The sequence below is a fragment of the Symphodus melops genome (assembly GCF_947650265.1).
Source record: "Symphodus melops genome assembly, chromosome: 8".
In the NCBI taxonomy this organism is placed as follows: domain Eukaryota; kingdom Metazoa; phylum Chordata; class Actinopteri; order Labriformes; family Labridae; genus Symphodus; species Symphodus melops.
In genome coordinates this window covers 16,127,237-16,154,088 of record NC_136698.1, presented here as the reverse complement: position 1 = coordinate 16,154,088, position 26,852 = coordinate 16,127,237, and the positions used below count along the sequence as shown (strand labels likewise).

The 26,852-nt window shown below is 40.5% G+C and overlaps 1 protein-coding gene across 1 annotated transcript in view; it reads left to right on the top strand.

Annotated features, from left to right (window-relative positions):
- glis1b (GLIS family zinc finger 1b) overlaps positions 1–26,852 on the top strand; it is a 71,494-nt gene that overhangs the window by 37,106 nt on the left and 7,536 nt on the right. The window contains exons 4-7 of the mRNA XM_079349550.1: positions 13,275–13,436; positions 15,888–15,998; positions 18,760–18,901; positions 22,986–23,166. Coding sequence (XP_079205676.1) covers positions 13,275–13,436; positions 15,888–15,998; positions 18,760–18,901; positions 22,986–23,166 — 596 coding nt within the window. The remainder of the gene's footprint in view (positions 1–13,274; positions 13,437–15,887; positions 15,999–18,759; positions 18,902–22,985; positions 23,167–26,852) is intronic.

The window sequence follows — 26,852 nt, the reverse complement described above, 5'->3', positions numbered from 1 at the left end:
CCCTGTAGAGTTTTACACCCCAATGATCTCTAACTGTCTCCAGAAAGAAGCAGCTCTCACTTTCTGTTCACTTCTATAAACATCTGTTTCACATTCTCTCTGTTCGGCTTTAGATTAGTTTAACATCGATGTTAAAGGGTTTATGCAGGATTTAGAACCAGATTGGTTTAGTTATTTGGGCAGAATTACAGTGGACGCAAGAAGCCTTTAAGTCAGAGCATATCCCTTTGTTTTTCCTCTGTTCTTCAGCTTCTCATAACGTAGTGCTTTCGTACTGCAGCTGCCACTTGGATGGAATTGAATCCTTTTTCCAGGAGCAAAACAAAAAGTACATCAGAAAGGAAAGGTTGTGCACAATTTAAAGTAAAGCCAGGAAGTAAAAGCTGTAGACAGGGCTAATGGAGTTATTGTAATGTGCCGGCAAACAAACTGGGAAATTGTTTGAGACCAGCGAGTACCAGGCTTGGAATCATTTTACAACAAAAAATAAAAAGTCTATTTAGAAACTGATGGAAACATTCCATCAATATAAAAGCGTTCAATGAAAAATATCAGTGAAAAGTGGAACTTGGCATTTTTGCAATTGGTGAAATAGTTATGAAATAGAATGAAGAGTGGATTTGTAATGAGATAAATGTGTTTTCCTAAAGGACAGTGGCCACAGACACACCGGTGAGGACTGGATTACTGAATATGAATGGAGGACTCTAAACTGGAATGTGGTGAATTGATTTATTGAAATGAGAATAAATGGTGATGTGCTGGCTGAGAACGCCTGAGCCGTTATTGGACTTGACACGCTGAATGTCTCGCGCGGTCTGATATATTGCAACCAGCCGTATCCACAGAACTGGAAACTGGACTCTGAAACCCGCAGAGAGTGGAAGAGAACACAACCTTGGCATGCCTCGGAGTGAACAAATCTAGTGGCACCATGGCATTTTGGTTGCACCACATTTCTTGGGCAGCTGCTTTTATTTTTTTACCCAGAAGTCTTTGTGGTCAGGTTTCATAAACGCACAGATTTACCCTGTGCCCTGCTTGAGTCCTTGGGTTGGTGTTGATCATAATGCCACGTTGACCTATTGTTTAATTTTGCTGGCATGTTTTCTGTCTGGATTCTACATTGCTTCTGGCGTAAAGTTATTTGGCTTGGCTACTTGCTGTGCTTCTGCAGTGTTTATTTGTTGTCAGGTCAGAGTTATTGAGTCGCCCAGTGTATGCTACAGTATGTGTGAGCCTTTAGACAGCTGTGTCAACTATTGCCTTATGTGGGCATTGCATGGTTGGCCTTTATTCCTTTGCCTTCCTTGTCTCTGTGATACAGGAACACTGAGCCCACGACTGTAGTGTTCATTCCATCAGGTTGTCATGCACAAAATGAAAGCAAGTTGGAAAGATCACATCCACCCTATGATCTGAAATCACAAGTTATTGCATTGAAATGAAAATAAAAAGGTGTGGGGTTACATGAAATAATCTCTGACTACAGTAAAAAATCTCTCCAGAAAAAGAAAATTTTGATATAGTTTGAAACCAGCTACTAGAATTATGTTGTATTTCAACAGCGGATATTTTGTATTTCTAATGCATGAATAGTAAAACTCAGGACTTTTTATCAGAATCAAGGGCATCTTTCCAGACTTGTGTTTATGCTGAAAGATGCCAATTTCTCCATTACCACCAGCCTCAATAGGCCCAAAATGAAATGCAACCACAAGTCATTTTGTATTTTGAGCAATTGAGTAACAGATTTTCTTTCTGTTTACTCAATTCCTATCCAAGGAAATTACAATGGAAGTAGAAAAAAAAACTGGTGGTTAAAGTAGATGGGGTCCTATTGAGAGATTTTTCTTTCATTCTTGCAACTGAGAGCTGATGGTCAAAATAATAAAAAGGAAAAAAAGCCAGAGGAAGGAAACTATAATGGATGATCATGATATTCCAATAAAAAGACTTAAATCCACCAGTCAATCCTCAAATTGGATATTGCAATGTTCTTTCAATGGTCAAACAAAAGGGCAGGATACAATAAATATAACGACTTGTCATAACTGTCTGAGCTGAATTGGTGTCTATCATCCACCATTAGCACCGCTATCTTTCATACACTCCTTTGTATTCGCTGGAGCGAGAGGAGCTTATTGGCAGAAGGGGATAAAAGAGAGAAGAGAAAGTGAGAATGGAGGCAGGTGTGACTGAAAGGTGCTGGACAGATTGAAGCTGGGGTGTCAGAGGATGCAGACGCCCATGAGCCTGTCAAACTGGAGCCCACATTCACTGCCAGTAACATCAGTCTCGGCGCCGGCTCGGAACACAGATCATGTTTAGGATTTTCGTTGCGTAACCGTCAGTCCGCCTTTTTCATGGCGGGTTCGTATTTCTTGAATGAGTATATAATTAATGGCTTGATGGTTACTAATGGCTGTGGCACTGGGAGCTCTGTATTGCACTCTAATTAGCCGTTATAAACATTTAGGATTGATTGTGAGAATAAACTCTCTGTCACTCTGTCACTGCTCTTTTAAAAGCCTTTCACTAAATTAGAGCTCACAGGATCATTTGTCTCTTTGCGAAAGTGACCTCCCCAAATTCCTCTTATACCAAACAGCTATTAATCTTTTATTCAACTGCACGATTAAAGTTTTCCAATCGTACCGTTTTAAGTTGAGTGCTATTTACTTCTTCTTTCCAATTAGCCCCCTTCAGATGAGAAACACTTAAATTGTGTAAACGATTTGCTGGTGATCTTAATGATAAGTACTTGTCTTCTTCACACATAACAGCAGTATAAATGTGTCACTCGTTCAATTAAGTCCACTATAATCAAATTATACACATAGTACCTACAACAGCAAAAAGTTGAATTGATAATGTTAAAAAACATCCTTTTGCCGCATTATGAAAATGCTAGTGAACTGTCATAATTTATTATTGCCTGGGCTCAATGAAATAATGTAACTTTAATAAGTCAAAGGTACTTTTAAGTTGTGTGATTTTTTTTTTTAAAAACCCACGCATGAGCCAGTTCATAGTGAACTTGTTTATCTTAATTGTTTATTTTTGGCTGCAATGTCATGTATGAAAATGGCAGCAGGGTTCCTTATGCCAGGCCTAAATATAGATGAAAATGATGAATACATTCGCAATAAAGAAGCAGAAGTTTTCTGGCACAAACTTCACCAACTTACAAGGTGCATGAAGAGTGAAAGGCTGAGAAGAGGTCAAAATGCTGCAGCAAAACATTTACCGTAATACAAAGATCAACTTTTGTGAATAAAGTTCATCTTCTTAGTGGAAGTGTTGCCAGAGCAAAATAGAGGAAAACACCTCAGTTCTCTTGAGTTTAAATTCAGCCATGATGGAAATTGATGTAAGGCGACTAAATGCACAGACACATCAATGAAGCCAGTGTTGTGATCACAATATGAGTCTGTTTGAAATAGATCTGAACAGCTGAACCATGTTCATATTGAAAAATGTGTCTCTGTAAAAATGATTTCTTCACACCCTGAGCCCTTGCCCAGAAAGAAAATTTAATATACTGTGGCAACAGCAGAATCAAGCTGGAAGTCGGTGTACCCATTGCTCACGCTGCATGATAACACACAAGACATATCCTATTCCCTGTCAGCCCACTTCATCTATTTAAGAATGTGACCCTGTTTTCCTTTTCCCCTCAACCTGGTGAACCGGTAAACCCCAGGCTGCCCGGTTTAAGAGGAAATCACATCTTAGCTTTCTAATCTGATGCAGGGCTGCAGAGCTGGTCAACGTCTGAAAGAAGGCCTCTGAATCACAGCAGGTTAAGTGCTTCCATGAAGCCTCACTATTTTGTTGTTCAGCCAGGCTCACCCTGTGCCAGGCCTCCACCGCAGGAGCAGGGGTTCAGATCTACCACAACACTTCCTTCTCAATCTCCAGCAAACGGTCTGCAAGAGGAACCCAACAGCTGGGCCAGCTCATTATGTGAGCAGCATCATTAAGTCATCATAGGAATGCTTCCTGTTGTGCCATCCACATCGTTTTTATTCTGGCCCCCAAACTATTCAGGCATGAGTGCAAAATGGCTGTTAAGAACAATTTCTTTAGTCATTTACATGACTACTTCCTCCCACCAATTTATCGGCTGAGCTCTTGCTCTGCTTGCTTGTTCATTCCCATCTGGACAACACTCCCTCGCATTTAGTCATTTGCTGTGTGTACTCATGAGTCACCAATCATAAATCAATGCTTTCTAATACTTCAGCAAAGAATAGAAGTTTATAAAAAGATGATGCAGTGAAAAACAAAGCCAATATGTGTAAATTAATGACTTTGCATTTCTGGAATCTCTTTTTAAACATCCCACTTGGATTCTAATTAAAGTCCTATTTGTCAAAGATGAGGCTGGCTGCTAAAAGGGTCCTGCTTCACAGTGGAAATGATATATGTAAACTATGTAATGGGAATGTTTTAGCCAACCTGTGTTTAATTTTGTATCCTGACCAAGTGCATGTGAAACCTGCCTCTCCTTAGCTGTCTCGTTGAATCATATGGATATAATTTCATCCATTTACGTTTTTCTGCTCTTTGCTGTGGTTGCCACAGGGCATTTGGAAGCAGGCAGATTAAATGCACATGTTCCTCCCATCCGCAGCCGGGGCACTCTACTCTGCAGCCTCCCCTCCGAAACAGATCCTGAAGTGTTGGTGGTTTTCCTCATTGGTCAGAGCAGAGAAAGACACCTTGTGATAAACCAACTCATTCCCCTCAAACTCCCTTTTTCATACTCATAAACTTATACAGACTGCTTGTGAGCATTGGCACTTTGTAACATGTTTTATTTGGCAGTGCTTTCTTTTGCCACCAAAACTCTTAGCCCTTCATCACGTCTGTAAGGCTTGGCTTTACAGAAGCCTGGATGTATTTGGTGAAAGTACTTACAGCAGAGAAACCTGTGGGGGTTGTTTGTCTCTGAGAACCTTTTCCTCTTATGGGGGGCCCTCTCTGAACATGAGTAATAGTGAATTTCATGCTAATCAGCAATCGAACGTTTGACTCCCATTTCCTTGTTATTAGACAGAGGCCTGATCCTCAATTACTGCCTGCGGCCCGAAACTTTTTGCTGAAGGAGAATCTCCTGCTTGGATAGAACTCAGTATGTATAAAACAGAGATGTAGGAGCGATGGCTGCCTAGAGGTTATTTTACACACCCGGTTGGTGTCATGTCATTCCCATACACACTCCATTGATCCCATACACACTCCACTGATTTCCAACACTTTTTACAGTCCCGTCTCTACAATAAAAGTATAAAAGCCCAAAAATAAATCCCATAGAAAACATAGATGTAGTCTCAGTGACATTACACAGTGGTTTCTGAACAAGCAGTTTATGAAGCCCAACAATGGTGGTTCTCCTTTAAAGAGCATATTGCAGGTTAAAGACAAAACTTAACTAATCATAGGAAAATACGTTAACAATACTGTTTTTAAAGAAATTCTGAAATTAATAACCCACAGGGTCTCCTGGAGACGTTTTAGTACGTTTTCGCACGTCTTTGCTTTTTACTTCCGCATTCGGCTGTGACGTAACATAAGGGAGTCCCGCTGAATCCCCGTCTGTTTAACATAGAAAATCATGGATCCGAGTGTCACTCCCGTCAATAAAGAGGAAGAAGACATGTATTCCTTTACATATAATGGTCCACTGGCTTATTATTCTGAACCTGTTAAATGTGATAGAGAGCAGAAACAGGCAGGATTAAAGGAATAACGGCCTCAGGAGAGAAGTGAAGCTGTGGTGTGAGGAGAGACCCGGAGCAGGCGTCCTGCTGAGTGACAGGTGTCAGCTCGCCATATATGGGCGAGTGCTGTGTTCACATCAGCATATGTAAAGTTTGTAATCACATTCAATCAATTAAAAAACTATTTGTAGAAGGTGCAAGTGACGATCATTCACCTTTACATTGTATGGGAGCTGCTTGTAAAAACGGCAAATCTGTACAACGTATTACGGTGCCGCGCTGTGCGCGCGCGAGAGAGAGAGCGAGAGAGAGAGAGACAGACAGACAGACATAGAACCCGATTACACGGCCTGTGCAAATGCAGCACCATGTCTTAATTGTTTATTCCTCATGCAGCCCAGTGCTCACGTTGTTATAGAAAATACAGTGTATGGTGCAGGATCACGGCGCACGTAATCCACACAAACATGCACAACAGCGCACACACTCCACAGTTTAATGCGTGCACATATATTAGGCTACTACAAAAAGTTTAAAGTTTTAATTGGATAGAGGACCGACGTAAAGCTTGTGTTTCTGTTTGTTTCCAAACCGCGCGTTCCGTCTTTTCCCACTGCGCACACACAAACACACACACACACACACACACACACACACACACTCCACAGTTTAATGCGTGCACATATATTAGGCTACTACAAAAAGTTTAAAGTTTTAATGGGATAAAGGACCGACAGAAGTAAAGGTTGTGTTTCGTTTCGTTTCCAAACTGCGCGTTCCGTCTTTCCCCACTGCGCACACACACACGCGCTCTCTTGTAACAGAGTTGGATTTATAATAAATCGTATGACTACATATATTAAAACAGACTGTCCGGTGTCTATTACGCTCACACTAGAGAATATACAGAGGATTCCAGCAGATCAAATCATTAAACGCTTTCTGTCTGCGTATATAATATTTTATGTTAAACAGCCAGAGATTTAAATCATTAATAAGGAAACGTTTTTGTGTCTGATACCGAAATATTCAACGTGTCTGTTCGATCGTTTCTGAGGTTGTGAGAATAATTCACCAAAACACACTATGAATAATCAAGCCACTTACACTGTGCACCTGAATGTGCGCCGCTCAAGTTACAAACTATAGCAGGGAGGCATCCTGTCTGTTCTCACTCACTACCACGTATCATTACTCCTCTTTAATCATGTTTTAGCCTGTTTTTTTGTGCTTTAATTCTTTTGTGCTGCCTTCTAAATGTTTGTTTGTAAAGTGTTTGATGCTCTCGGTGCAAGACAAGTTCCCCCAGGGGCAATAAAGGCTTCATTCATTCATTCATACACGGACGCATAAAGCCGATCAAAGCAGAGTCAGAGAACGGGACTCCCTCATGTTACGTCATATGACGCGTTGTTGAAAAAAAAGCACGTTCTAAACGGCTATGCTAAAACAGCCACTTTCTCCTCTAAATTAGAGCACTTATGTGTTGTAGAACATATTAAAAAAATAACCTACTTATTTTACAGCCATTAACAGACTATATAAAATATTAATTAACATTTTTTTTTAACCTGCAATATGCTCTTTAACAGAAGTTGACTCCAACCAACTTCCAGTTTATCAAGAAGTAGGCAAAGAGGTGGAGTCGTCGAGGTAGGTTGAATGGCTGTTTTGGTTTCTGAAACAAACCTTTCTAGCTCATCATCATGCTAGCATATTCCAAGCAATGCAAAAAACATGAACAAACACAATAGTTTAAAATCAATGGTTCCCCTTAAGTGAGACATAGCCTTCTGTCAAACAGCTCCAATGTGCCCACCTGTCAGTCAAACAGCAAAGCCCCTTATGAGTTGTAAAGCATTCAACCCTCATACACTTGACTTGACCCTCAATACATGAGCTAAAGAGACAAACCAGGCTGTTAACATTCTCTCTCCCTTTTAAAACAGGATATTTTAATATGGGTTACAATGGGAATTCTCTTTTTGTAAGCCAGCCTCTAGTGGACACTTGAGGAACTGCATGTTTTTTGCATGTCTGCATTTAAGTGTATCTACAGCAGATGATGCAGCTTTGTGAAAGCAATAGAAAAGCTTATCAGTTAAGAGAGAAGCTAATTTGATCATATTCTTGGTGGTTAAAGTCACCATGAAGCACAATCATCTCGGATTCTCTCAAAGCTACATTTCCCTCTCATGCAGTTCTCTCAAGCTTTTATTCAGGTTTCTGTCCTGTCAGCAGCCATATTTTCAACCAACAACACTCTATAACGGCAGGTCTCAGCTCCTGCAGGTTGCTAATGAGCCGCTGCATGTGAGCATGTGAGGAGCGCCATACACTGCTGCCTTTTAGCTCCAACACTGTTTGGCCCTTTCCCTACCAGTCAGGAGTCATTTCCCATGAAGGCCTCAGACTCGCTCCACCACTCACCTACATGCTGGGCTCATAATCTGTCTGTTGTGATCAGCTGCCCCTCCACCCTCTCAAGCCGCTCTCGCTCCACTCAGCCATGTCCAAACCCGGCTGTCATCTAATATGTTTACTGAGCTACTGAAGCCCCCCCACTCCAACTCAAGAGTGAGACGGTGTCAAAAGGAACTCAAATCCACTTCACGTTACTCCACCTCTTGTGGTGATTTGCCGGTATACCTTAAATGAAGGAAAACTAAACATGTTTAAAGCAATTTATGTGATTAGAGCTGTCTGAACTGTTTTCATAGATATCAAAGGTAAATCAATCATGTGTCACTTGCCTCAGCCACCGCAACTCTGTTTTCACCACTTGAATGTATAGCCTGCATGTGCATTAATTTATAAACTGTTGATATTTAGGGCAGCTTCTCATGGAGCACACAGAGGACCTACTCACGTTTGCTTTTTTTTGATATACATAAGTTGTATTTGGGTTGTTTTTTTTCTGTGATACTTTTTTACACTTTTTGGGGGGGAATCTCGTTGGATCACAACACTGCATCTCCTTAACATCCTATCAATGGTAGGCTTTTGACAACCCATAAAAACACAAAAATGTGTCATTTTAACCAGTGTTTCCATTATTGGCCATGCTTAAACATCTCGCTGTAGCATGAAATTGTTCATACAAGGTTCTGGGTAATGTCCATGCCTTGAGGTAGCAGTGCCTATTGGTTTTCCAGCAGGCAGGAAAGCCTCCCTCTCAGCCGTCAGAGTAATAATATGCTCTACACGATTAACACGGTTTCCTCCACGGACCCGTAACTATAATTTAGCCTCAAATTTGTATAGCAGAAAAGAAAGCAATGAAAGAGTGATTATTCTCCAATACATAAATACACACATTTGGCACATCAATAATAGCCGTGTTTGTTTTCCAAACTCAAAACGCCTGGCGCCGTGTTTCAGCAGCCAGCATGGGCCTTGTCTGTCATGACTGGTACGACAGTGTGGATGTTTCCTCTGCACTCAGATTTTTATTAAACTTTCCCACCCTCACTGTGGCTCTCCTTTCCGTCTGTAACATTTGATTGGCATCACTTTAGAATAATATGTTTCCGCTGTACAACGCTGTAAAATGCGAACTCTTTGAGACGTTTTCCATGGTTGAATGCTGAAGTCTAGACAGATTGTGTTTGTGTTGAGGAATCAAGTTCATATTCCTTTTCATGTCTAGTCAAGTAGTAAGTCTTGATGACATGCCCTCCTCCTGATTACATCTCACTTTAAACCAAACGCAAAGGTCCAGATATATCTAGGTATTTAATCTTTTTCATTGATGACGCAGTAAAAATGTGTCGGACTGCCAAACTTAAAAAGTTGAAAATAAAATGTTCTTGGTCTTGTTCAGCTATGATTTAATCATTTATCTTATGAGAAAACCCAATAGATCAGGATTTCAACGTATTCATTTAGTTCATTGTCCATGTGAGGTTCTAATGCCCTGTTTCCAGCAAGCGGTTCAGTTCGGTTCATCTCGGCACGCATTTTGTGGCGTTCCACGGACTAAAGCCGAGAAAGTTTCTCAAATTACCGACTTGTATCGTCCTACTTTTTGGGACCCTTCTGTTGGGGTGCCAAGTATATTGATCCGACCCTAAAAGATGGAGTTAAACACTGCAGTCTGCCGATTGTCCTGATATCAAGCGTCCATAGCCCAAATTACTTTTATTTCTCCACTCCTTTCGTTTCCTCGTTCCTCTCTCTTAAATAAAAAAAAAAGTAAGCAGCAGTGGTCTCATTTGATCCTATAGAGCAAGTAATATAATTTGTTAATTTCTAAAGAGCTATGTCCTTTCTTTTCCTGTTCTCCCTCTACTTTCATCTACTTCTCTTTCTCCTCTCATAAAAAAAATAATCAATCAGCAGCAGCGGTCATATTTCAGTAGCGGCACATCGCTGCTGCAAAAAAGCATAGAGGGGAAACACTGCAATCTCAAAGTAGGTGAATTGCTGGATGTTGGTCTTTGTTTACTGTGTTACGTTTTTCTTCTTTGTTGAATTTTTTTAGCGGCGTACACTGTGTCGCGCTGCTATAATGTCACGAAATTACAGAGCTGACACGGCTATCGGCATCTGGCTGCGACGCCGCCTACCAAATAGGGCTGGGTTGGCTGTGGAAACACAAACAGGATCAGGCTTTACCAACCAAACCGTACCAAACTGCACTGATCCATACCGGACTGCTTTGAGGAAATGGGGCTTATGTGCATTCATGATCATGACATACTTTGACTAGATGGGTAACATTTTAACCTATCTTATCTCTTCGAGGCATTGTCGAACCGTCATTACAAGTCCAAGTACTAATATGTCCATCCGGTTTTATGTTCAGCAAAATTAACTTCACCAACTCATTGAAATTATTAGTTTCCTCCTCTGATTTTACCTGTGGAAATGAGTCTTTGTTTCAAACTTAAAGTTTGTTAAAGTATTTACCAACTTTGGAGCGATGGGATGTGAATCTATATTTGGGCAGGTCAAGACTTATACTGAACCAAACAGACACAAACACCCACCACCAGATCATCCTGGTCACCCAACACGACTCTGGCATGCCTGGCTTAGGTTTCGTCTATATTAAATGGAACCACAGTGAATAGAAGAGACTGCCTGTGCTATTCAAGTGAATGAAGGAGAGGAGGAGGATGAGTTGTGAGCCTCAATGAAGTTGAAGGCCCATTAGAAGAATGATGTCTCTCTCTTCTTAGCCGTAATCCGACCTGTTGTCTGCAGGCTTCACTAAAGGTCAGCATACAATGGACAGTAGAGACTGCTGCAGCTCAACAACAGTTTGTCCATGAGGTCAGTTTGGGCCTTTGCAAGAAATTAGTCACTGGTAAGATCAAGACTGGGTAAGTCAGTGTTTGACGATTCAGAATAGATTTTTAGATTGTTTGTTTTTAAAGCCCTGAATGGCATATACATATAAATATACATATACATTACCGACCTTCTCAGGCCGTACATCTCATCCAACCCCCTATTATCTTTAGACATGGGCCTGCTGGCTGTCCCCTGCTCACAACTCAAGCTAAAAGAAGATTGTGCTTTAGCCCCTTAACTGTGGACTCTTCCCATCCGGTCTGACCCGGTCTCTACTGACTCTTTTCAGTCCCATCTTTTAGATTTCAGTTGTTGCTTTCACCTCTTCTATTTATTTTATCTTATTTTCTTTTGTGTTTTTATGGATGTTGTACTCCCCTATAAACTGTTTCTTTAATGCGTTGGTCAGCTGTTGCTTTTAAGTGTGCTTTATAAATATATGTGACTCGATTTGACCTTTTGTGGTATTTAAATGATCACTTCAGGGTCTAAACTCAGATGAGTTGCGTATGTTGTTTTTGTTGTTGTTTTTAGAATGAGGGCCTCCCTCAACCTCGTTTTTAAGGTGTGTGGCATCGAATAAATACACCTCTTTGTCGAGAGTTCACTAAATAATGTTGTAAACGCAGTTCTTGAATGAAAAGATCTAATGATCCATGCAATCATTAATGTTGTTTTTTTCCAATTCTACTTTACTGTCTCAGTGTTCTCTTTAATATTGTAACTGAGGCTGCTAAATGACTACAGGAGTTTATTGTTTCACACTATCTGAAAATCAGGAGAGATATCTGGCTCCTCTTTATCCTAGTCTCACAAACTAAAAGTAGCAGTCCCCTAATATGAAATGTTCCTTGTGTAAAATGATCGCAAAAGATCATACAAATTCATATGAGGTAACACAAGCTAGCTCTGGCACACATGATACTTTTAATTACCTATGGTGTGTGATGAACCATTATTATAAATGTTTTTGTTTGTGCATGTAGAAGATAAGAGAGAAGACTATAAATATATGAGCTTGTTTCCAATATGAATGATGAAACCCAATTTTGAATGGAAAACCATTTTCAGACTTTCATAGTTAGAGCCCTGCCATAGGGACACCAAAGACAGGCATATAATTATAACAAAATATAATTAATGGTGTTTTCCATGCAAGAACCTCTCCAGGGTACCTGTACCTTGATTCAAAATCTTTACCAGAGTCTAGTAAAGGATTGAAGTTGACTAAAAGCGTTTATAGGGCGTTTAAATGGGCTGCAGAGAGGAAAGATGCTAACAGTAGCTCCTCAGCTGCGCCTGTTGTACTCCTTGACAGTTAAGTCTCAGTATATTGAGCAAAATGTAGACTCAGGTAGGTGTAAGTGTCATTTAGCTATGCTTACCATACCACTATACACCCATATACTTTGTAACTCTTTACACAGCAGCTCGTGCTGGGGGTCTTGACATGGACCGCCTCATCAACCAATCAGCTGTATATTCTGCTCCAGAGCAGGAGTGGATACTTGAGAGGCCTCATGAATCATTCACTTGTTAACAAATCTGTGGTGTTCATTGGCTGAGTGCTTTGGATCAAATGGGCCGAGCTGGATCGGATACGAGCTTGTTTACAGTCACTGTCACTTGTCAGTCTAATGCACTATACAGTACACAGCAGAGCACTTATCTCATGCTATGCATTACAGCCCATTACCTGTACGGTGACACTTTCCCCTGCAATTTAGATGCAGCCGCAGCAGCCTTGAGATCGATGTGCCGTCAGCTCACCGCTGTCTTTCAAGTGGACATGCTTTTACAACAAAGGTCCTTCAATTAGCCACGTAATTCAAGAGCTATGGAAAAAAAAGTTCACGATTAGAACAACCATGTTTGAAGCGTCTCGCAATTTTCCATAGCTGTTGGATATGTGGTGTAGAATGAACTCCTCCAGCTCACCCAGTGATCAAGAGACTGAGAGATGAGTGGGACCGCTTCTTTCTGAGTCACAGACGTACAAGTATACAGACCCCACTTTGTAGCAAAAATGTAGCAGATTTATACTGGTTGATATCTTTTTTTCTGTGTGTTTGTGTTAGCGGTTTTACTTCTCCATGTGCACACATGCATGCATGGGTGTTTGTTTATTTTCTTGTGTGGTCCTTCGCATACCTGTCTAACTATGGTTGTCCTTGTGTGTCTGTGTATGTGTGCATGCATTCCTCTGTCCTCCGTCCCCCGTGTGTATCTTTCTTCCCTCCTCCACAGTTCGAGGGCTGTAACAAAGCGTTTTCACGTCTGGAGAACCTGAAGATCCACCTGAGGAGCCACACTGGAGAGAAGCCGTACCTCTGCCAGCACCCCGGCTGCCAGAAAGCTTTCAGCAACTCCAGCGACCGCGCCAAGCATCAGCGCACTCACCTGGACACGGTCAGAAACTAAGTCGCTGCTCTGAATGACCTCCTAATGTCTCTCCTGGGTGGATTAAGGTTTAACTCATCTCAGGCCAACTGTGAAAAAAAGTCTGGGTGGTCACTTTGTTGCATGAAAGATATCAGCATGATATTATGGGTTATAAATGATTGGAGGATTCGAGTAAACTCATTCAAATGAAATACAATGCAAAACGTAGCAAGTCCATGCCACTAACTCACTATGCTCATACTGTGGCCTTCCTTTAGTTTAATACCAACATAAAAAACTGCTCTGCTGTCCAAGTCTTAATGCCTGTTTCCACATCTTGACAGTGTCAGACTTGTTGTCAGTCATTGAGAATGACCCACAGCATGTGGCCCTCTCTCTCCCTGTACACTGGCAGTCATACGCCACAGATCATTAAATGATCACTTCCATTAGGTCGAGTCTAAGCTTTGCACAGTCACAGACTTGGATTGGAGCTGCTCGCTCACACAGAGCTCTGCCTGTTTCTCTGGCTGTGTAGAAGGAAAGGTTGAGTCAGCCATAGCTGCCTCTCGTCATGTCTCAGTAACCCCACCAATACCTCACTTTATCGCCATCCACACGCCAACACAGCCAGCAAGTAAACAAGATGTTTTCCTCAAGATTAGGTATTTTAAAACGGTTGAGATACTTTCCTTTTTTTTAATTGTAAGATTTCGTTGGTTTTAATTTTACATATTGTCTCATATTGTATGTCTTAAATTTTTTGCAAAAACTTAAATGACCTGCTTTGAGACAATCAACCAAAAAAAAAAAACCTCTAGAAGTGAATCTTTCAACAAAGCTTGAATAAGTACACAACATGTAATCACTTAATGAAGCTTGTTTTCATACATATCCAAAATAAAGTTATTGTTAGTCTTGGGCCATATTCAGTTTTAAAGTCTGTTCATTTAATTTAAATTAAAAATAAATCACAAGCTTTCGGAAGCTTTCGACATGCAACACCTAATCTCCTCAAGGCCTTGATTAGGTCCCATATAATAATACTGTGACAGAGAAAATAATTAAACAGATCTTCAACTCAATTAAGATTTTTCACAAGTTGACTGGACATTGAACTTTTGTTAAAAATAAAATGGAGATCGACTGTCCAGAGCATATTCAGGCTAAATGGAAAAGTAATGAAAAAGTCATATTAAAACATTCAAAGTAATAAGATTTCTGGTTGAGAGTAATATGAATCATTAAAGGCTGAAATGTAATATTATGACTAAACTTTAGTTGAGCTAGATATTCCTTTAACCAGTCTTTTTGTAATATGTGTATATCAGGATATTTTCCCCCTGTGTTTCTGTGCTGGCCCGCTACTTTTTGTCCACGTAATAGTAAATCATTCAGAACTTTCTCTTAAGTGGAGTTCTGACTGCAGACATGTTTTTTCGTCATCGTTTCTTCCACCACGCGCTCTTTCCACAGAAGGACAAAGGATACAGCTAATCTGGGACTCCGATGCTTATGGCTTCACATTAACACCCTGTGAATGCAGTCACCGTAGCTGCCCAGTCTCCAGCAATGCCAATAACACTTAAGGGGGAAATCATTTTCAAGCTTTAATGATATTTATTCTTTACAGAAGTTGTGCTTGATTTCTTTACTCTAGGTTGTATTGGGTGCATTGCTTGGCAAAACAAACTCAGCAGGGATGAGTGGCCCCGTAAGCACCTTCCAATAACAATGGCTTATTTACAGAGAAGGTCGAGGTATGGAGACAGAGTTAATAAAGATGTGGATCCACTTACACTTTAATGGCCATTCTATATTCCTGAGGATGAAAGAAAAATTGCCGTCAGGGGAAAAAAAATCCCTCAATCAGCTAGCTACATGCTATATTTGTTTAGTTAAAGAGAAGAATGTGAAATGAGGAAACTCCATGACAGAGCCGTTATTTTATAGACGCGACATCTGTTACTCCGATCTGCTGACATTTCTCTCTTTAACATAAGAGTGTTTATCACATTACATATTACAAAAAGTCACAATATACAACGTGAATAAAACATAAGCATTTGTTAGTCCATAATAGTCAAGCTAGCAAAATTCCCTATGACAGTCATATTTCAGTTTACAATGTCCTGCTGTATTTCTAAAACTTAAAACATAGAGGAGTTTTAGCATCCTGAATCAAGAACAGAATATTACAGGAGGGATACTTGTGTTTGAATATTTATAATGATTCTTTTCTTTTTTTTCTTTTCCATTCTTTTTTCCTTCTCTTCTGCTTACTTCAAACTCTCTCATTCTCAGCCAAAAGGTAGGACTTTACCTTTGCCTTGACTTTGACTGATTTCAAACTTAACTGTGTATTCACTTTGCTTACTCACACCCACAATCCTTATATCTGTGTCTTTACAATGAAGTGTCCTTAAATGTATTACACACTTTTAAGTCTTACATAAAATATTTTCTATCTTTCTGTAGAAACCGTACGCATGTCAGATCCCCGGCTGCACTAAGCGCTACACAGATCCCAGCTCCCTACGCAAACATGTCAAGATTCACTCGGCCAAAGAGCAACAGGTGCGTAGAAAGGTAAGACAGCACGAGGACTCGAAGCAACACATAGTGCACCACTTACTGTGCCCCTTCTTCTTTCAGTAGACCTCCAGCCTGACTTTTGTTCAGTTAATACGCAAGGGCTGAAGGTTTTCCAAACAAACAACTTGATGTAATCTCTCTTGTTCTGATGCGCATTATCCACACATTCAACTGGTTGACTTAATTGAGGGGTTTGGAGGTTGGGGGTTGAGGAGAGGGATGTCATTTCCCAACAATAGATCAGGTTTGATCACATTTCATCATGTTCATGGTCAAAAAGCTGGTTCTTTCCCTGACTGGAAGTGGGTAAATAACAGAGAAAGGGCTCATTGTTGTGGAAGGAGCTGGATAGTGGCAGGCTGGATGATGTGTTCCTTTGCTTAGCGTTGTAAAGGGAAACACATGTGAGCTTGTAGCATTGTTAATAAGCTGTACTGCAGAATCCCCAAGTGGCCAGATGTTATGGACAAATGTCAAACAAGCGCTCTGACTCCACTCTTGGAGTGGCCAGGGAGAAAAACTGTTAGGAGTGTCGCTGTGGGGAAAACAGAGCCCCAATTACACGTGATGAATGTTTTGCGGGGCACTCATAAGGATCCCCAGGAGGAGATGCCTATACACATTTACTGACATACAATATCTCAGAGTGAAATCATTACGTACGTGATGCCAGCTGTAAAACTTTGGAATATGGCACCCTGAGTTGTTCAGCCGTGTGGGTTTTTCACTGGCAAGGATGGCAGAAGTTGTGAAAGATTGTAGTCACGCACACACAAATAAAGTTGATTTCTGCACACTAGCTCACTGAGGTGAATAAACTCGTAAACTCGAGTAGTTTTTTGTGATAATGTTGAAGATAGTTCCCATCTGCAGTCCAACCAGAAAATGTGGAATAGTTTATTCAGTGAACAAGGGTTGGATTTGTTGATGGACGGTCAGATTCAGGGAGAGCGATGGTTACAATAATAAGTCGGTGACGATGATGGAACAATCTGTAACTCAAGTAATATATACTTTGGGTTGTACTGATCTTAATGAATCTCAGCTACATTGCCAGCTCTTTATCTACCCTGGCATCATACTTTAATACATTCTTATTAATATGCATACGTTTTGTATGATTTAAAATACTTGGCACAAGTATTGCCACAAATATAAGCTTCTTTTTTTTACATTAAGTTATTAGTGTCAGTTTTCTTTGCAAAACAACAAGGACTTAAACCCTGTTTTTCAAGGCCCTCTATAGTATGCAGACAGAATATACAATAGGGCAACATGGCAAATACTCATGGAGCTGTATTGGAAATCTATAAATGAGTGAAGATGATTCAAAAATATGTTCTGGAACAATTTACATGTTTATTCTCTGATGAGATCAATCCACATTCATGGATTCAAATGATTAGGAGTCATTTATACCAGCTGTTCCTTTGTTAAAACTTAGTCTAGCGTCATGTTTGTTTATGAAGTGCAGATTATTGCATCAGTGCATTAAAAACAGAATTCCAGTACTAACAAGCTTTCCTCCAATAAATGTCACTGATTAATACACCTTGTTACTGCCAGGTTTACCTGCTGCACAGCTAACTTAGCCTGCAGACAAAGCTAACGTGAGCTCGCCAACACGTGGCAGTGACCACTTTTTACTTTCGACTGAAGCAAGTTTTACGAGTGAATATATATCTAACACTAGTGATCTCAATGATGTGGATGAAAAATGGCAAAATTAAAAGCTACTGTGAGGAATTTTCATTTTGGCAGTACCTCTTTACTCTTGTCCTGTAAATGTGTAAATTTTCTGATGAAAAAATCATGTCTTTTAACAGTCAAATCAATGTATCCCTCATTGTGAATCTGTGCCAAGGAAAACATAAACCAATGCTGTCTGTAGGATGCTGGTAATCTCCCAATATCATAATGACCAGAAGTTTAAAATAACTGTCTTGAAATAAATCCCTTAGTAGTGTTTGATTTTTTTTCTGGTAACAAAGAGGTATCAGTATTAATTCCAGTTTGTTCATAATAAGATCAAACTCCTCACAGTAGCTTTAAGTAAGATGATTAGATATTTCTCATCCTATTTCATGCAGTAATAGATGCAGTGGCTCAACATAGTGAAATGTCTTAGGTCTTTTTAAATAAATAGTAAATAGTCAATTCTCATGCAATAATCCAGTGTTCTGTCCCTTCCCCTGTTTTGAATTTACAGCTTTACAGTCTCTCCCGAATAAAGAAAGTGAAGAAATGTCAGAAACCCACTAATGGACACAACAGATCCATTAAACTGATCTGTCCAATCTCTCCAAGTAAAGCAGAGCTCTTAAACTTTAGTTCTCCTCTGCCTGTCTTGTGACAGACTCTCCAGCTGAAACGTGTCTTCAGTTGCACCCTTCTCTGTTGGCAAAGAGAGAAACAGAAGCAATCTTGAGTTGACTCTGAGTTGGTATAGGGATCTCTCATCAGTAAGGTCCAAGGCCAACACATGACTCAAAAAGGAGCGTATGATCTTCCCTTTGGTTCCCCCTGGCTGAGAGTGTATTCTTGTTCTCCGAGTTACTGCTTTAAATTAACATTACAATCACGTTATTGCAAAAGAGAAAACACACCCCACATTGGGTCGGACCTACAAATAGACAAAACTAAAGCTGTGCTGTGTTCTTAGGATTGTGTAATCAAACCAGATGTACTTCTTTTAAAATGACTCAACATGGTTCCATTTTCTGTTTTGTTTTTTTTCTCCCCCTGTGATCGACAGCTTCGGCCCTGTAACCACCTGGAGCAGGATGTTCTGAGTGAATGTCTGTCCATGCAGCACCTCCAGAGCTCAAACTCCTCTCAGCACCTCTACAACGGCAAAGATGGTCGCTCTCCTGGACTCGGCCAGGACATCTTCACAGGTGCGTGTGAAATGTACTTATAGAGACATTTTCTGTCCTCTCAAAGCTCTTTTACTCTAGTCGTCACATTCACCCATACACTAAAGGCAGAGGCAGGGGGGCGGAGCCAAGGGATGGGCAAGGGTGTCTAGGGCCACCCTAGACATCTGATTAGCCACCCCAGTGGTCATCTCAAAATCCTAAACAATGATTGGCTCTTTGTATCGTCAGAGGCGGGACTAGTTTTTAGATTAACTTCTGAAGCTGTGTTACAACAGGCTGCGTTCTTTTTTAAAAACACATGTATTTTTGTGCCTTTATTGGATAGATAGAATAGAGGATAGCACAGAACACACAGAGAGACTGGGGATTGACATGCTGGAAGGAAGCCACAGGCCGGATTCGAACCCGGGCCGCCCGTGTTGAGGACTATCGCCTCTTTATATGGGACACGCACAGTTACGCACTAACCACAGTGCCATCAGTGCCCCTAAAACTCTTTTTCTAATTTAAGTAATTTAAATTGTGACTTTGAACATACATCTTCATCATCATCATCTTTTTCAGTGCTAAAATGTTTAATCCAAGAACTTGCAACTCTTTGCACACAGTAAAATAACATTTATTTACTACTATAATGTTTGATGTATTGAAATTAGATATAAAAAAGCATTTTTTAACCATTTCAATCTCCAATTATCATTTGAGTGTGCGTACCATCTTTAACACTTCCAGTCATCCCTGCTGAGGTCAGTGGCCTACAGTACTTCAGCCACCCTAGCCAAAAAAGTCTGGCAGGGCAGAGGCAGCTTTAAAAAGTGTCTTTATGTATTTAGTACGAATCTCTATACGCGTCTACATTCGACCAATCAAGAGTAATTACAAATACTGTATGGACTAGTGTGGATTGAACCGCTAACTTTCTGCTTAAAAGAGAGCTGCCCATATCTTCAATTGTTATTACATATTTCAGTTAAAGTGAAGAACTTTTAGTTTGAGCTGATTTTGGTGCCTCCTTCTGGACAAATTGGAGGCTCTGATCTCTTTACTGATTTTGTCTTGTACATGATGTGAAGGCAGTGTTTTTGAACAAACAACTTTTGTTTAAACTTGAGAATCTTTAATAAGGGAAATCTATAAGAAAGTCTGCCAACAACTTAATCTGCCAACTACCTCATGTCATTAAAAAATACAATTTAGATGTTTATGATAATAGTCACATTTGCTTTTGTGGCTCATATTGTGGCATCAGTATGAATTCCATTCGGTTTCATAACCATCTAAAAATCCCACACAGGAGCTTTAAATTCAACACACTATCTTTAAATATGATTAAATTAAGACGGATAATCCTAAAATCAACATAAAAAGATAGTAATACCTCTTTAGTGTTTGTTTGTTTTTACTTGAATTACAACATGTGTCATGGTACACCAGTTGGAGCACCTTCTTTGTGGTTTAGCAATTGCAAAGTAAGTCTGTGACACTAGCCATGTCTCAGAATATGGATGACCAGGGAGTATTTATTCCAAAACTTACGATCAGGCCAACAAGTGAGGTCTGACCACCAGAAATCCCAACACCTGGCAAAGCAATCACCGAGTCATAAGTGGTAATCAACAGTAATGTCAACATTCCTGTAGATGTATTGTGGTAAGTTTGTGCTTCCAGGCAGTAAAAATCATACCTTTGGCGCCTTTGGTGAAGCATAAACTAACTACACTGCTATCATTTCTCTGTAAATGCTTCTACACATTTTAAATCAACACTTTAGCTACTGGACGTAATGATTTAAATTCTAAAGTTTGGGTTCAGTGGTTGGCATTTCATGTTAACCCGTCATCTTGTCATGCAAAAACTGCAAAAGCCATTTCCATCCCAAACAGCTACAAACTCTTCATTCATCACATATGGCCTTGAAAACATCTCTCTCTAATTGATGAATTTGACCATGACCAAAATGTCAACAGTACTTTGAGTTAGTAACAAGAGAGAGATAAATGGATTCTAACAATCTTAAAGACAAAAGAGAGGGCCCGTAGCGTTTATGAACACATCTGTCCTTGTTTTTCTGCATCTAACCCGTCCTGGCACCCTGTTGCTCTGCGTTATTGTTGCTGGAACTCCAGCACACATTTGAAGACTGTAAATGCTCAACTTGAACTTGAATGTCAAACCTGGCCTCTGAGTTTTGGCTTTTTTTTTTTTTTTTTATTTATCCTCAGCCTCCCTTTGTTTGCGAGAGGAAGTTGCTTGCTCTCTTCTTTAAAATGTTTCAAAGCCCAAAGGAGCTTGCTCTTGAATCAGTACCAAAGCTTTGGGGATACAGAGTTGTTCGAGGCCAGCAAAGATGTTGCAGGTTGGCACTGAGGATTCCAATTTACATAAGCTTCACTTTGTTCCAGTGCCAATAGGATGCATGACAGAGGTGGGGCAAAGTCTGCAGCCATCCCATCATTAACACTTGTGGAACAGAAAATGAGTCATGCTTCCAGTTAGAGCCCGACTTGTTTTCCTGTTTGTCAGTTATAAGTCTGCTCTTATTCACAAGAGTGAAGGGTGACTTACGAGAAGCCCCTCTCTGTTTTATAGAGCATAATTACACTGTTCTGTGATTAACCAGAGGAAGGACTCATCATAACTTTAGTGTAGAGGTTTACATGCTGCTGCTGCTGCGATGCTGAGAGGCTGATATACTTCTTGATCTCACTGTTGCACAGTTCTAATTTTACCTTAACCCAAGTAGGAGCCTTCAAAAGTTGATTCTCAATACCTTCAGAACAAAATCCTCCACAATAGTGTACCATCAGGTCCCCTCTCTCTCCCTTCACAAGGGGAACCAGAGATAAAATTGAGGCAATCAAACCCATTATATGTCGACTGTTTTTGCCGGTCTGGTAGCAGATGTTAGGGCTAAAGGGGAAAACATTTACGGTCTTTGACTGATGATTTGGGGGTAATGAATCAAGCTTGTAGCCATTTCAGAGTGCTGTCAGATCAGAGCTTGGCATACTTCCACCTGGGAACAGCTGGGCCGGGAAGCGGCAAAACCAGGAGCGCTGATCTTTTTCTCCTCCTTTCAGCTCATCCTGCTCTCTCCTCTCGTTGCTTGATAACTGCACCAGAGAGTAAGCGCGACTCTCTCTCCTCGCAGATGCTGGAAAAGCAATCAAAGGGTAAAGGGAGGAAGAGACGGAGAAAGCAGATTTTATTGTGTTGGGAGAACAAGTGGGTATCAAGGTTAACCTCTGTTATCAACACTTGGTTGTCCTTTGTGTGTAGTTCTTAAATGCTAGTAATCCAATCGAAAGGTCAGTTTACTGCTGATTGGAAACATATTGTTGCAAATTAATGAGAATTTTAAGGAAATTTAATCAAGCAAATATTGATTAAATCATAACAGGTCCAAGCTTTTTCCCCCTTGTGAGCGCTGATGTCTGAATAAGAACAATGGATCAGTGTTTAAATGGAGCTTGTAACAGCAGAAAAAAGTTGGCCACTGAGTCAACAAAATGTTAATCCATATGATTTATAAGTACTTAATAACTGAACAGCAAAATACTGGACCTTTTAAAACAGAGTCAGGCAATCCTTCATAATGTTTTTTATATATTTCCAGCCGTGCACATAAAGTTTACTGCAGCAACATAAACATGCATGCGTACATGCACAAGCAAAAAAAAAGTCAACTATACGCTGGAATGTAATCACATAACTATAACCATATCATGAGCATCTGAATACATAAATACACATACACACACATTGACATGTACATCAGAGGATATGTTTTCTCCCTTTTGAATAGCCTACTGTCGCTGTATAAACACATGAAACATTTTAGTTTATTATTGTGTAATGAGAACAAACAGCTGAAAGGACAAGCAAGGCCAATCCCCATGGCAGCTAAAACAATGTACCCTAAATTACAAACAGAACAAAAACAGAACATTTTATTTCACAAAGCTCTCTGATTGGACGAAGGTTGTCAAAACAAAACCCTACAACCATGAAATAGCTTTTAATTTGCTTAAAGGAAACTCGGCGTGCATGGCCCTCGGGTTTATTTGGCACCTTTACTGAATTAGATTTGTTTGTCTTTCAGGCCTGTACACTGGCTCCGGCACCCCCCATCACAGTGCTTCAGTGGACCTCCTCACCCCCACCACTAACCCCACCTCCGCCTCCGTCACTGAGCTGCCCTCTCAACAACACAGACTGGACCGCGACCTTAACAGCCCTCATCACCTGTCACCCCTTGCTGCAATGGACTGCACGAGAGACGGGTGAGTCCTCCATTTATCTGTAACATGGATATAATATGCTGGGGATATTTGGTTTATTCAGTTGGAGGATGAAGCAACTGCAGTCATTTTTAAGTAATACAGACATCATTCAAGAATATAAAAATTGATGTAAAGATATTCTAATATTACTTTTCTATAAGTATTTAGGTATTTTTTTCTGAACTTAAGTATCAACAAAATATGTTGTATTAGGTGGCGCAGTGGCAGTGTGTGCGCTCCCAAGTATCGAGGCTACAGTCCTCACGCGAGCGGCCTGGATTCATGTCCGGCCTGTGGCTCCCTTCCCACATGTCGATCCCCACTCTCCCTCCCTGATTTCTGCCTCTGTCCACTGTCCTTCATCTCTAATGCCAAAAATAAATAAATTTTAAAAAAATGCAAATGATGATGAAAAATAAAGTGGTGAACTTACTGTGAACATCCTTAAAACTGGATTCACTTGAACAAAAACCTGGTCTTTACAACTTAAAGACCCTTTTCGTCAAAATCAAGGTTTTAACCCTGTTAAGATTCATATGGAGTTTTACATATGACACATGACCTGCTGCCTCTGACTCCATCATGCATTCAGTATCACTGTCGTATGCATCTGGCATGCCTGGGCTTGACTTAAAGGGTTGACCAGAGCTTTGAAAACATATATTGACAATTTTCACTTGGTTTACCTCGCTCTTCAAGGTTTTTACAGCAGTTGGCACCCACTATTCAGTCATTTAAAACAAAAACATAAAACATCAAGTAAAGGTAAAGACACTACCAGAAAAGCCCTTTGAGTACTGTTGCTCTGTTACATCCCTGGTCTTACTGATTCTGAAAAAAAAAGATTGTAGTTTAACAAGGTAAATGTAAAAATATGTCTGAAGATTGGGAAATATAAATGCTAAATCTACTAGGTGTGCTTTTCCTGATCAAGGAGGAGGTAATTCTTCAGACTTACCACCCTTTATGGTTTTGTACTAGTCCTGTCACATGACCATAACATTCTCTGGCTGGCCTCTGCAGTACACTAAAAGGTGTAAGGTGAAATCAAGTAAGTGAAGCTAAAGTTACTGAAAAGGCTCGACTAATGTGCAAAATCTTCAATAAAGAAAACACCTCATGTCACAATCTTTACCCTTTACTTAACATTATGTTGGTGCTCACTGTATGGACCTAAAATACACTTAAAACAATAACGCTTACAGTATTTCATCCTGAGACCCTCCTGTGCGCCATTGTTTTCCACCTTTGAATCATTCTGAATCACAGCAGGGCAAACCCTCTTAGATCATCTTAGGTTAAGCCTCTCTATCCCGCTGACAATCCCATTTGGCCGTGACACTGGAAACAAACTCAACTCTACAACCCCTGAAGCATCCCTCATGAGGAGAGGGGCTGTGCTGGTCACCACACGGAGTCAACATGACACATCACCAGCTCTACTTCTGGCACCACACTGAGTGTACATAAGGTCCCCTGTCGCCACTGAAGACGACAGCATCAGCATGATGAGCAAACTGTTTTGCTGGACATGATTCGGACTCTTGCGAGAGGACACCGTCAGAGCGGTGTGATAATAGTATCATTGTTGGTGTTTATATTGTGAGCTGTTTTAAACTTGTATGAAAAGAATCACCAGATTCTGAAAGAATCTTACACTTAAGTTTGTACAAATCCAATTGTACTTGTGTTTAAAGGGCTATTTTTTACTGAATTGGACATCTAATTTGTTGAGGAATCAGACAAAAACACATGCGTCTAACACAAAATGCATTAGAGTAAACACTCTAAAAGCTGATGCTTGTCAAGAGAAGTACAACTGGCGATACTTTCAAAGAACAATCAGCGAAATAGGACACTTAATCTATTAAGTCTTGTCTTAATTCTTGATTGTATTTTATGAAGAAATAAACTAAAATTAAACCCTTTAATAAAGCTGCCTGTTAAATTAAATACCACAGACCATTCAAGAGAGCTTTGAAAACCTGCAGGAAGCCGAAGTGCGCTGTCTTGATTGAGGAAACCCCAGCAGAAATTAACGACTCTCTTTTATGAATCTTCGTTGCTCCTCATGTGTGAGTGCGAGGCTCAGCATGTTTCCTATTAGTACAGAAGATTTCCCCAGAAAGCCGGTTCAACAGGAACACGCATCCCAAGTGTCGGAGGCACAGTGTGTACTGTACTAATCAATGTGCCGAAAAACCAGGGAGGTAGAAAGGGAAAACAGGCTTTTACTGTTGAATAACATTGAGAAAGAGTGGATGGAATCAAGCGTGATAAACCCTGTGTTACCAAAGTGATTGTGTTAAGAAAACATGCTTTATTTTAACCCTGCGGTCTGCTCTTTGGGTGTGTATAGGCCCTTTTAGCTGAAGTATATACAGAATGGGCTTATGACTAAATGAAGTTTGAAGGCTTTCTTACTCTAAGAGCCATGCATGTGTTTGTGTCCATGTGCGTCTCAGTGTGTGGGAGTGTGTGTGAGTGAGAGGAGTTTACATATTGTAATACAGGAAACACACATGATTGCGAGCGAATGGGGTGTGAGGCACAGCAGACTTCCAGCACAAACAGAGCATCAGGCCGAGGCAGGGAAACCGTTTGGATGTTAATGTCTGAGCGCCACTCTACGACGTTAGGTTGGCTTGGAAGGATTCTAGGAGGTGATGTGTTGTTTCAAGCCCTGAAAACTAAAGAGAGAGAAAGAGAGAGAGAGAGCATTATGAAAATTACCTTGCTGGTCCAACTGCTCTGTCTTGATCACTTGTACAATGATCAGCTGAACGAGAGGAAAAGAAACATGTGTGACATAATGTATTGGATGTGTGAATCTGGTCGTTTTTTTGTAACATGTGTTGCTTAAATACTCATCATGCCATGCAAGCAATCACCTGTGTTCATGTTGATCTTTCCCTTTACACCTTCACGCTGGTTACGTGATAACAATGCACCATTTAAACTGAAGCAATTTCCAAATTTACGGGTTTTCATCAAATCAAGATGTTCGACCTAAAGGTGTGCACTAAAACACTCTGAAACACTGTGGTGCCCTATCTGTTCATCATAGAGTACGCACTGAGGCTGGGGGGAGGAATCAAAAAGCGGGTTGTGGCAGGGACCTACAGAGCAACAAGTCGGGCATGAAACGTCTACTCACATTAACCCTGAAGATGGAGCATTTGATTTACATGTTTAAAGCCTTGAGTATACAGGCTGCTGCCAAAGTCAATATCAGCGTCGCACTTGTTTTTCCCTAACGGTTTAGCAGGACATTAAACATTTTGACAAAATTATCAAACTAACCTGCCTCTAGTGTGGCAGCCTCTGACCTCATAGCTAAATGTGTTTACTCTGGCTCAAATGGGCCATTTAGACTCCTTTTACGCTCTAAATACCAGTGTCATTTTGCTGAAGCTAATATCAAAATATGCCAGTTAAAATACATTCAGCAATCCGCATGGAACCAGCGCACGAGTGTGTGAGTGATCGTACATGATGTGTGTGTAGGAACTATCATGGAAATGGCTGTTGCACCACGGCGGCCTGTGCTCACTGAGGGATGGGTGGTAAATGTTGTCATTCAGTGCTTCAGCCATATGTGATTATATAATTGCAGAGGGGAGGGTATTCAGCCTTTACCTGCATATTGATTTTAGAGCCCCTCTGCAAATATTAGTCTGAGGTGG